A 12,560-nucleotide genomic window follows, 5' to 3' on the forward strand; every position below is an offset into this window, starting at 1 on the left:
GACAAAGGCTACCTGCTGAAGACTTCATAGTTTTATGATACAGCAGTCTAACTGCATTTTAAATTGTTTTAAAAATACATTCTGTGTCTCAAAACAACAGTGGCTGTAAATTTGCCTGCCACTCTTAAGGCCAGTTTGGCTTCTGCTGAAGAAACTCTGTATTTCCAGATCTAATAGAATGATAACATTCAAGATCCCAGCAATAAAGGAGTATATTTTGACATGAGGCACAGTTGCCTATTTCTGCAGTAATTCTGATCCCTATCACTTGTCTACTCGACAATATAATAAAATCCAGCAGTGGCATTCATTTCTTGCTAGACGGATCCACACAGCAACTGGATGTGGAATTCTGTTCAGAGAACTTCTCTGTTCTTCAATTAACCAATCCACTTCACAAAGCAGAATATCAAGGAACACAGATGGCATAAATACACCTACAATTTTTGTTTCACTGACAATCCTTTCAAAAACATCACTGACAACAGAATTGTTGACTGTGTCAATATCAATGGACTGAGATGCTTATCATTTAGAAAGCTACCACTGAACAGCCACAAATCTACAATAAGGGGGATATAAAAGACCAAATGCTAGATTATTTGGTTGTACACACTCAAAGCTATAAAGAAAATTACTCACAAGAGAAAAGATACTGGCGCAAGATGTTTGTGAAGCAGTGTTTGGCAGCTCCTGTTTGATCTCAACAGAATACCTGAATGAATGAACTGGGACCAGGAAAACCATCCTCTGAGCTACCCTGGGAATACTCAGTCATCTGTTTTGTCCCACCTCAATGTCAGGTATGAGAGATCCCTTCGATATTTCACTGCACTGTAAGGAGCAACATTCTCCAAAATGTTCACACAATTCTATCAATCACTTTCATGCCAAAGTAAGTAACTCAAATCTTTTACAGCAAAGCAGGACTCAGGGTTTTAAGAAGAAAAAGCCAAAGCACAAGGTGAAATGCCCATTTAAGAACAGCAGAGGATATGGACATAGCACTCCCTGCTTAATTCAAAATACTTGCTTGAATAGTTTTTAAACAAGTCAGTTTCTAGATTAAAACATCACTTTACACTTACTTACAGTTCCCAAAAAATTTTACAAAAAAAAAAAAAGTATTCATGACCTGAATTTATGAACGAGTGGATGTCAAATATAATATTATTTCCCCAAATGAGGCTTTTTAAATTGTTAAATCATTTTCCTCCTTGCTGTTGGGCAGATCTATTTTTCTCCTCTTTGATAGTTGCTCTCCAGGCTGTAGCCCCTCCATTCTGCACAGACACTGCTTCTCTGTTCAAAGGTCTGCACCCTCATCTGCTTTGCACAGGCTCCCTCAGCTGACTTGGCTGGCACAGAGCGAGTTCTGCGCATGCTCACTCAGCTAAACAGATGTCACCAGAGTTCCCTCCTGCACAGAAAGAGTATGTGTGTAGGGGGGAAATAATGTTCTCAGCGTAAGAGCACAAATGCTACTAGAAGATTTTTATAAGCCTTTCTGCTGCCCTTTGCATTCAAAAAAAACCAAACGATTTGCAAAGAGAGATTTTGAGAAAGTACTAAATGTTCCAGTTAAGGTTCAAGTGCTGAACAGATTTTCTCAGGAATTATTCAACATATGAATATTAAGAGCTTTCAAATCCTAACAAAGGTTGTAATGTGAAAATAGTACTTTAAACAGATGGAGAAAAAAATAAAAGAATGTTATTAAGATGTATCTGACAGTTTTGGAGTATACATCTGGGTGTTCACGTGCCATACCAACTGCTAATGGTAACCAGTGCTTTATCAGCTACACTTAAATTAAAAATCGTTAGAATTACTAATTAACCATGCTTGGGCAGGAACACCAGTGAACTCCGTCACAACTTCCACAACACATGCAGGAGCTCCATTTTTAACATTGTACACACTCCTCATCCTGGAACAAGCAGCCCTCAAACGTGTACTAGACAAATCTGGCACCAAATCCCACCCACCCCAAGCAGACACTTGTGGAGGCCAGTGCTTCCCAAGTTCCAGCCTCTGTAAGCAGTGGCAGACACGGTGCCTGACTCTTCTCATTTCAGAAAGCAAAGGAAAGCTAATTAAGCCACAGTAATTTTGCAGCTGGAATAGAAGGGGAAAAAAAGTATTTGGGAAAGAATGTAGTGGTAGTAGAGCATTTTAGTGGGCTAGAAAGTGTATCTCACATCAAGGATCACTATATACACATTTTCATACCACCAGTACCTACTCTTTTGGCTCCATAACTAGGTTTAAGAGAAGATATAGGTGACACTAGGATATTAATGCACATTGCTAGTCATACTGCTAGTGTTTCTTTCTTCCCTTTGTAAAAGTATGCAAATAAATATGTCCAAGGAGTAACAGGGGGAAAAAAAATGTATTTGCTCTTAAAATGATTAATACACTCCATTTCTATTACATGACTCAAGCTTCCCCAAATATTTAAACTTAGTCAAAGTACTACAGAGGAAGTAATATACCTCTGACCTATTGGAAAGAAAGGACATACAGAATACATTTGGAGAAACTCAGCTGGTGTTATTCTGTCCAAACACCCAATATTACTATTATCTCCTATGATTTATCTACATACTGGCTGGTACAGAAGTAAATACAATAAGGGGACAAGGTTATGCATTTGGTATACCAAAAAGTGGATGCATGCAGTGTTCACCACCAATTCTGAATCATATCAGATTAACTTCATGCAAACTTCAGCAACAGCCAACAGGTAGTCCTGAGCATTGTCTTCTTCCAGGTAACACTGGCTCTATTCAAGGCCTCCCTCACGTTCATAGTGCTCTCTGCATCATTGCCCAACTTCTCCTTTAAAGGGCTGACCATTACGTTTCAGGCAACTGAGCCTCTGGTGTAACTTCTTAAGCATGGAACTCATCATTTCCAGAAATCTTAAACCAAGCTGTTCCACAGCTATTAAAACTTTTCAGAAATACTTTATTGTTTACTTGCTTCCTACCCTTCCTGCATTCTCCTATCTTCTCCTTCCCTTTCTTTTCAGAGGGGTAGACTGGAGATTTCAATTTATTTAGGAGTTTGGGTTGTGTAAAGAGAAGCAAGTTATATTTCTACAGTTGAGAAGTTCTACCTATCATTTAAAATTGAAAATGTTTGACTAAAAATCTCCACTTAATTGTTCTTACCCAAGCATAGTTTACATATGCTCCTTTAAAATAAATGAACACAGTGTAAGGAAACAAACATTCATGGGATAAAATTAAGATGTCCGAGTCTAGTTTTTATAAGTAAAGCATTAAAAAGAAAATCAGCAATTTTGGACATAACCAAATGCTTTTCTTTTGAAAGAAATAAGTGTTATTACTAGAAAATGCCATCCACTTTTATGAAAACTGTGAAGATACACACTGCATTACACAACAACACTTTGCAAAACCCTGCAGAGTCCTTTCTACTTGCAAGTGTATTTAAACTTGCTAGTCCCAAACATACTTCTGGCAAGAGTCATCTTGCCCAAAATTAGAACTGACAAATATTTAAGTGAAGGATTTCAATATTAGAGACTAACATGCTCATCTCCACCCTGATTTAAAATAGAAATTAGCTGGATAAACGTTAACTATTTAAGCTGCACTAGTTATCTTCTGAGTCTTATAAAGAATGAACAAATGATGCTACATAATAATTTGTACAAGCTACCCTTACATTCATTGTACTAATTTCTCCTCTAAAAACATGAACAAAACTCCAAAAACTAATTCTATAATGACTCTGAAATTGAGGCAGAAAAAATTCCAGCCCTCATGCCAGAATGTAACTGCTCATAAAAAGAGAATGCGATTTCTTTTTTAAGGGAAAAAAAAAGTGGAGAAGCTGTAGGAGGTAAACATTAAAAACCTTTTTCATACTGTGAGAAATTGGACTACAATATACTGTGAATTTGAAGACAGACAACAGTAAGAACACTGTTCCCTTAAAGTTGGCTCATTTCACTGTTGTCTGATGTTACCACTTTGGCATGTTTCTATCAAAACCAGGCAAACAGTTTACCCAGGCAAAACTGACATTTCCCTTTGTCTTCCCTGTGGATGTTACAAGAGAGATTTGTCCTTAAGGCAGCACATGCAGAAGGTCATCCTGGTCCACAGAAGAAAAAATATGTATCCAGTCTGCCAAGTAAACTGAAGGGCAGGCTTCAGGACTTAGGCATTCTTAAAAGCAGTATAATTTGCAAGGAAACACTTCTTGTAAGGTAAAGCTAAGGAAAAAGAAGTATATCCTAAGTTTTGTAAATTAACTTAATGGGACACAGCAGTAACAGTGAAACTCCCAGATATACTAAATAGCCCAGCAAACACACCCATCAGCCTGGTGAGCAACCTGAACCTGACTTTAAATCCTACTAGCAGAACACTCATTTTCAACAGTGGGGAATATGAAAGACCAAATTCTTATATTGTTTACAATGAAATAATTGTGGTCTAGTCTGGCTATTGTACTTGCTACACTACTGACAACTGACTTGAATTTAATGAGTATAAATTGGTCACTTTGGGTTAAGAAAACATTAATGCACATGATACAGATGTGGAAATGCTGTGCAACCATCAAAATTGACTTCATTCTACAATGCTTAAAGGTTTCATTTCAAATTCTGTATTTAAGATGTCAATTCTTGGAATAAAGTCTGATTCCTACTAATTTCATTTATCAAGTTGCAAATCCTGTAAATGACATTTTTATTTAAATAACATTATTTTACATTGTCCCACACCTAACAACTTATGTTTTTAAAGGAACTGTCCTTTATTTTACAGTTAAGTGAAAACAGAAGACTCAATAGCTAGAGATCTTTCTGTTTATTTTAGAGACTTTAATGGAAGCTCTGAAAAACAAGCCAAATCTTCCCCTCATCAGCACTGCTCAAGCAGTGCTTGATCTCACAGCAAAAATAAGTACCTGTTCGTTTCTGTTAGTGATGAAGCCCTATTATATTATTTCTGTTCCCCTAATTATGTACATACGGTTTTGAAAATCAAGAGTCTGATTCATCCATGTGAAATAGAAAAGTCTAAGTTGTAAGGGACCTTTGGAGATAATTCGGTCCAACCTTCTGTGGAACACAAGGCCTTAGATTAGATTATCACAGGAGGCTGTCAAGGCACATCTCAAATACTTCCAGTGAGGGAGCTTCTACCACGTTTCTTGAGTGACCTATTCCAACGTCCAGTTGTTCTTACAGCGATTAATTTTATTCTTGTATCTGAATGGAATTTCCTCTGAAGCACGTAGTGCCCATTGGCAATCATCCTGTCACCATCCATCCTTAAGAAGAGTGTACCTCCACTTTACCTATAACACCTTCTAAGTATCAGAAGAATGTGATTACATCCCATCTGAGCCTACTTTTCCCCAGAACATTTATGTTCTCCAATGTTTAAACATCATGGTGGTCCTCCACTGGACTCTTACCTGTTTTTATTCTCTCTGTTGAGCAGCAGGAACTAAACCTGCACATGGTAGTACAAGTTTGGTCTAAAAAGTATTGAGTACACTGGTTTCAAAATGGATCCCATAGCCAGACCCCAGCCTGTACTTGTACCTGGGATTCCTCCATTCTAGATGGAGAATTTCAGATGCGTCTTTTTTTAAACCTCATGTAGTTCCAGCCTATCATTGTCTCCATGAATGGTGGCTCTGCTGGTATACCTACCTCTCTGCCCAGTTTGGTGTCAACTTCGTTTGTTGAGGGCGCATTCAGTTTCACCAGCTAGGTTTTTAATAAAGATATTTAACAGTATTGGCCATACTACCATCTCAGGAATTCCACCTGACAACCAGTCTGACTTTGAGCCATTAACCACCATGATTTGAGCTGTTCAGTCAGTTTTCATGCTATCTTGTGGTTCATCTGTCTAGTCCATACCTTACTATCTTTCAATAAAAAAATGATGTGGTAGACTGCAACAAACACCTTGCTAAAATAAAGGTAGATGACCTCATCCTTGGACTTCTGCTTGCCATTAACTTACAAAAGCCTTTCTTGTCATTCTTGACATGTCCTGTTGCTTCGAGCTCCAGGCTTGCTTTGGCATTCCTAACTGCATCTCTGCACATTCAAGAAGTATCTCTGTATTTCTTATTATGAATTGCTCTGTCTCCTTTGCATCCCTCACATGCTTATTTTTGCACTTGAGCTCTCTCAGCAGCAAATTTAAATGGGATTGTTTATTTTTATGCCTACTCCTTTTCCCACTTAGGCAAATGAACCACTCTTGTGCGGCAGGATGGCTCTCTCTAAAAATACCTCAGTGCTCCTCCTTGGAGGATAAAGCTGCTCCTTGGAAGTCTTTCATAGAATCCCTCCTAAGAGTTCCCTGATCAATTTGAGCAGCACGTACTATACAGTCCGAATTAATTCATTAGATGATATTTAGTGTAGATACTAAAAATACAAAATATTTTACATTAATCAATAAAATTCAAAGCATAGAGGAAATATTTGTCCACATTCAAGTCCCAAGCTGTGTATTACCTGATAAATCACTGTGCAATCAAGTCAGAATGAAACACAAGTCATCTTAAAAAAAACAAACACATGCCAAAGGCTTTTAAGTTCTAAGGGAGCTGCACAAAGTGGTACAAAATAGAAAATACACACAAAAATATAACTTAATCTGGACTTTGGTACTTTCTTTGTGAGCTATTCAACTTCAGTCAAATCACTTTTGATGAACAGAATCACAGAATGGTTGGAGTTGGAAGGGATCTTCAAAGGTCATCTAGTCCAACCCCCCTGCAAGAAGCAGGGACATCCCTGACTAGATCAGGTTGCTCAGAGCCTCATCCAGCCTGGCCTTGAATGTTTCCAGGGATGGGGCATTCACCACCTCTCTGGGCAACCTGTTCCAGTGTTTACCACCCTCATTGTAAAAAATTTTTTCCTAATTTCTAATCTAAATCTACCCCCCTCTATTTTAAAACCATTACCTCTCGTCCTATCACAACAGGCCCTACTGAACAGCCTCTCCCCATCTTTCCTGTAGGCCCCCTTGAGGTACTGGAAGACTGCTATCAGGTCTCCCCGGAGCCTCCTCTTCTCCAGGCTGAACAGCCCCAACTCTCTCAGCCTGCCCTCATAGGAAAGGTGCTCCAGCCCTCTTATCACCTTCGTGGCCCTCCTCTGGACCTTCTCCAGCTGGTCCATGTCCTTCTTATGCTGGGGGCTCCAGAACTGGACACAGTACTGCAGGTGGGGTCTCACTAGAGCGAAGTAGAGGGGGAGAATCACCTCCCTCGACCTGCTCCTTTCAATGCAACCCAGGATGTGGTTGGCCTTCTGGGCCGCAATGGCGCATTGCCGGCTCATGTTGAGCTTCTCGTCGACCAGCATTCCCTAGTCCTTCTCCTCAGGGCTGCTCTCGATCCATTCTCTGCCCAGCCTGTATTTGTGCCTGGGACTGCCACAACCCAGGTGCAGGACCTTGCACTTGGCCTGGTTGAACTTCATGAGGTTGGTAGTTGTCAGTACAAAATAATAAATCCAAGCAATTCTGTTGAGTGTTAGATCCTAACCCAGTAGTCATACTACTAACAATTACTGTTAGACATAATAGGATATTAATAATTTAAAGCATGTTGACATTAATAAATTATTTTCAAAAAATTCGAATTCAATTAAAAGACAAACATCTAAAAGATCACAATTTTTTTCCCTCCAAAGTTCCTTTTATTAAAATAAAGAAAGAAACCTTTGTCTTCTTCAAATGATAAAGCTTTTCAGCAGGACACAATACACAAATTCAGAACTTCTGTTAAACAGTGCTCTCTTGTGGTTCTGTGCATCAATGAAAGAGTAAATCGTTCTACAGAGATAAAGGAAGTCACGGTTTTTATATTTCTCGTCTCTGAGTCTAAGACAAAATCAATCCCTCAGAGTTGTATTTCATTTAGTTCTGCATTTTATTTCTCTAGCATGCCAAAAACCTCATTTATTAAAGACCACTTTTAGATACTGCATGCAAAGCAAAATATGAAAAAAAAAAAAAAGACAATTTTAGCCTTTATCTTTAATTGGAATTCACAATCAACAATATGTGCAATACCAGAATAATATTTAATGCATCAATTCTCCCAAATTCTGTTAGCAGAATTTCTGTGTGGGATATATAGGTTACTTAAATATGTAGCCCACATCTCATAGCTTCAATTACATACATCTCTACTTGATTAAAATAAAACCTTACTTTAACTTGCTGGGAGTACAAGAATGTTGTCCTGGTTCTGGCTAGGATAGAGTTAATATTCACCTGAGTTGGGTGGAGAACTGAAGCTGGTAGCCCCTATGGCTGGGATAGTTAACTAATTAGCTAACAGCTGGGGTTAATTTACCCAAATTAGCCAAAGGGCTATTCCATCCCATCTGACATCATGCTCAGTATATAAGTGAGGAGAGTGCTGAGGGGAGCCTCCTGCTACTTGGAAGAAACTAGGTGTGGAGATTTGTTTTAAGCCCTTATACTGTATTTGTATTCCATCACTGTTTTGTTTTCTTCTGTCATTACTGTTAAATTTACTTTTTGTTCAATCTCAACCCACATGGTTTTTTTTTCCTGGTTTTCTTTTGTTTACCAATTCTCCCCCTGTTCTCTCGAAGGGGGGTTGGGGGGGAGTGAGAGAGAGACTGCGTAGTCTGGTCCCTACTGGGGCTGAACTACGACAAATGTTAAGACTGCTTCCCAAGATTTCCACCTTTTTTTCACAATATAGTGTAATGAACAACCTGCTCTTTATCACATGTAACTAAAACATTAAACATGACTGGAAATATCAAAACATCAATTACTAGATATGATAAAGTGAGACAATGTTCTCACATTTAAATATATAATCCACTCATCAAAAAGAACAAAAAGGTGCTCACAATACCAGCTCACATAAGAAGTTGGTTTTGTCTTTTCAAAATATAGCAGCTACTTTGGATACAGGACATAAAGTTTAAGATTTCTGTTGTTATTTTCAAACTGAAATTTTTAAAAGCAAATACTACACTTATCTCACATTTATTTCAAGTCTCTGCAGGTATTAACAGGGTTATCGGGATTATTACATCTAAACTACTTGATTTAAGAGAAGAAAAGCAAATGTAACTAACCTGTTCATTCCTATCAAGGCTGTTAGATTTCACTGTATCAGATGCCAGTCTGACCTGGGTTTGTGCAAGTTCCTGGGGAGCACTCTGAGAATTTGGCATAGGCGGTAAAGGAGCTCTCCGTTTCTTTGGCATTTCAGATGGCAGAGTGTTTGAATCGTACTGCTTGTTAACAGTGTTAGATCTTGTGATAAATGTTGGCCTTGGCTTGCTCATCAGTGGAGTTGCTGGGGCACTGGCAGTCTTGGGGTACAGGGGGAAGAAAAAATCCAAGTTACTTATAGTTTCTGAAAAATCAACATGAATATGTTTCTAGAAGTATTGCTTATACAAAGTTATATCTTACTTGTTCTCTTTTCTTCTTGCTTCGTTGGAAAAAGCTGAAAAATCCTTTGTTTTCTTTTTCCTTCAGAACATCTAAGTTTTCAGATTGGTAGGAGTCTAAAATAGAAAACAATAGTTCCAGATGCTATTTACTGCACAGATTATTTCTCCTGCTTTCTTACAATTTCACTGCCTGTCATATGCCTCCTGAAAGGATACACAAAACATACCACAAATCACGTATGTTAACAGTGTTTCTAAACACTGCAAAATGAACATGTTTCCTACCATCCATCTTCTTCCTGTCTTTCTCAGAACTCAGAATAGATGAGTTTCAGCTGCTATTAATACCCTCAGCACTTAATCCAGCCCATCCCACTTGTCATATGTTATGGTTCATATCACAAAGGCTGCAAAAGGGAAAAAGAGCATCAGCTTCTCCAACTCTCCAGTCCTAACAGCTTAAATTCATGGCAAAGTGTGAAGTGGGAAAATCAGACACAAGCCTGTGCATGGTATGCCTATGAAGAAAGAACACTGAAACACCTCATAGCTGCTGCTCACCTAACTGCACGACAGTCATGGGAAAGATAATCAAGTCCATTTTGGTATCTTGTAGAATTTATGCGACTTACATCATCTTATTCATGCAAATTATTTGTAAATCTAAAGGTTGTCTCTAATTTTTACTAGATTTTACTTTCTTAAAGAAATCTCATTGAATGCAAATGCAATAAGCAACAGAAATTGGCGAGGCCACTATGAGCTCTTGGTATAAGTATGTTAAACATGACTAAATTTAATTGATCATTCTAGGGTAAAACTGTACAGAAATACTTAAATATAGCTGGATGTATCCACTTCCGTATTATCTTTTTAAAATATGCATTTATGATAGGACAGAGACAATTACTCATGTCACAGTTAAGCAGATGTTTTAATAGGAGTGGACAGTAATGTCACTTAAGTGCTACAGTTTCACCGCCTATTTCAGTAAATCGTACCTTGCAAAGACGGTAAATTTAAATCAACTGGTGATGTGGCTACAGAAAGAAAAAAGAAAGACAGAAAATGTGAATCTGAATCAGGGATGCAGTTATAAGTTACAAACACAGAAAGTGTAGCTGAATCTTTAACATTAGGAAGAAGTAACTGGGTACTTTACTGAAGTAAAAGGATGTGTATCTTCATTACCTAATGCTATAAGCCATTTAAGAACTTGAGCCTGAAGACATGCAACACAGACTGGAATCTTGTAAATAAGGAGAGAGGGTCCACTTATATTTCTGAAGGAAAGAGGAAAACTAGTATATAGAATAGTTTCCTCTAAGTTTTGCATTGTAAGACAGTCTAAACTTGGAAAACAAAGAGGAATGTATAATCAAAATACAATCTGAATAAAATAAGATCTGAATTTAAAAATTCTATTAAGTAAAGATATACTTCACCATTTACTTTCATAAAGAAAGCTGAAAATTCAGAGCTTTCAAGTTGCCTGTAAAACTGAAATGCAGAAATACTTTGTGTGCAGAGAACTAAAGTATATCTAAATTTCCTAGTGGAGCACTGCCTTGTAGAAAGTGTATATGCCCTTGTTTGCTCTCCTAAGGATTTTTGGCTGTTGATTCAAATGAGGCACACGTCTTACTATGCAAAAGGCAGCTCTGCCAGTCTCTAGATGAAAGCAGTAGCCAGACAACAAAGACAATGCACTATGGGCACGTGTAGTCTAAGTAACATGTTTAGGCAAGTAAAAATATGTTGTTTTCCAGTGAAGAAGAGAAAGATATTTTTCCAAATCAGTCACTCTCCTGTTGTTCAAGATAACTGGCCTTTGGGAAGTAATTGAGACAACTCTTGAAACTCTAACCACCAAATGATAAGTTTCTCCATATTTAGGTAGAAAGGGGGAAAAGACACAAACAAACAAAAAAAAACCACAATAAAACCCCCCAAGTTTTAGAGCAGAAAGAAAAATGAGCAAATACAACAGCAATCAAGAATAGGAGTGAGACAATATTAGTGCACTCTATATTGAGGTAAAATTTCCTGTGAGAAATGTCTGAAACAGAACAAACCACACCGTATAAAATTTTTCATCACAGTACAATAAACCCTTCATGAAAAAGACAAGCTTACAGCTAAAGTTAAAACTGGGCACTGGAATGCCTGTGCAAATATAAGGAAGTTAGTTCACAGAGCCCCTATTGGACCACAATTAAAAAGAAAATTATTATTCCTTCACAATCTATAAAATTAGCAAACAGCACTCACATATCTAACACTTTTAAAATAATTTAAAAACAAAACTACATTTCTCTAATGTTTCTGTTTTTTTCAGCTCATCATGATCATATGTCTTTTCTATGAGCTAAGGGAAATACAGTGGTGTTGATCTTTCTGAGGAACAGGTCAGGGAAGGAGAGGAAAGGCTTGCCTTAAATTATGATTTGTACTTAGTCATCTTTGCTGGTATCTAACTCTTTGTTAGAAAATAAAACCTTTATATAGAGCTTCTCAAACATAAGTATAGGCAAACTTGTCCAAGTCCACTTGTGGAAGATTAATGAAATATATACTAAATTGCTAGAAATTAATTTCTTCATAAGTAAAAAAAAAAAACCCAACAAAACATATACATTATTAAAATACTAAGTCATTACCTTTTCCATAACTGTAATTTACTAAAGTTATCTTACCTCGACTGATATCCATGGCATATAATTCTCTTAGTCCAAGGTCATTAAGAGATTTTGTCACATCAAGGGGTTCTTGAGACTGGTAGTTCTTCAACAGCAGAGTGTGTGAAGGATCAAACTCACATTTACTACAGATAATTGGTATGAGTTCTTCAAGTGGTGAATGTGGACTAACTCTTAGTACTGTCTTCTGTGTCTTCTTGTAGTTTATCACTACCCTTACTGTTTGCTGAAAAGAAGAGAATTCCAATAAATACCAGCACAAATTTTGAAACAACTGCCACTTTTATAATGGCATTACAGTAATCACAGGAATCCTCCTTATGGCCAAACTTCACCAATGTTACAGATTCAGTAACATTACCAGAGAAACAGAGAACTACCTTGCGATT

The 12,560-nt window shown here is 37.5% G+C and overlaps 1 protein-coding gene across 3 annotated transcripts in view; it reads right to left on the reverse strand.

Moving 5' to 3' along the window:
* Window positions 1-12,560, reverse strand: part of COBLL1 (cordon-bleu WH2 repeat protein like 1) — a 90,081-nt gene that overhangs the window by 19,971 nt on the left and 57,550 nt on the right. For 2 of the 3 annotated variants that reach the window (XM_086751327.1, XM_086751329.1), the window contains 4 exons: window positions 12,169-12,397; window positions 10,474-10,512; window positions 9,492-9,586; window positions 9,149-9,388 (listed from right to left, as the gene is read on the reverse strand). In XM_086751327.1, coding sequence (XP_086607453.1) covers window positions 9,149-9,388; window positions 9,492-9,586; window positions 10,474-10,512; window positions 12,169-12,397 — 603 coding nt within the window. The remainder of the gene's footprint in view (window positions 1-9,148; window positions 9,389-9,491; window positions 9,587-10,473; window positions 10,513-12,168; window positions 12,398-12,560) is intronic. The other variant, XM_086751328.1, reaches the window with a different exon arrangement.

Source organism: Chlamydotis macqueenii, chromosome 6, assembly GCF_036417535.1.
Source record: "Chlamydotis macqueenii isolate bChlMac1 chromosome 6, bChlMac1.mat, whole genome shotgun sequence".
NCBI lineage: Eukaryota > Metazoa > Chordata > Aves > Otidiformes > Otididae > Chlamydotis > Chlamydotis macqueenii.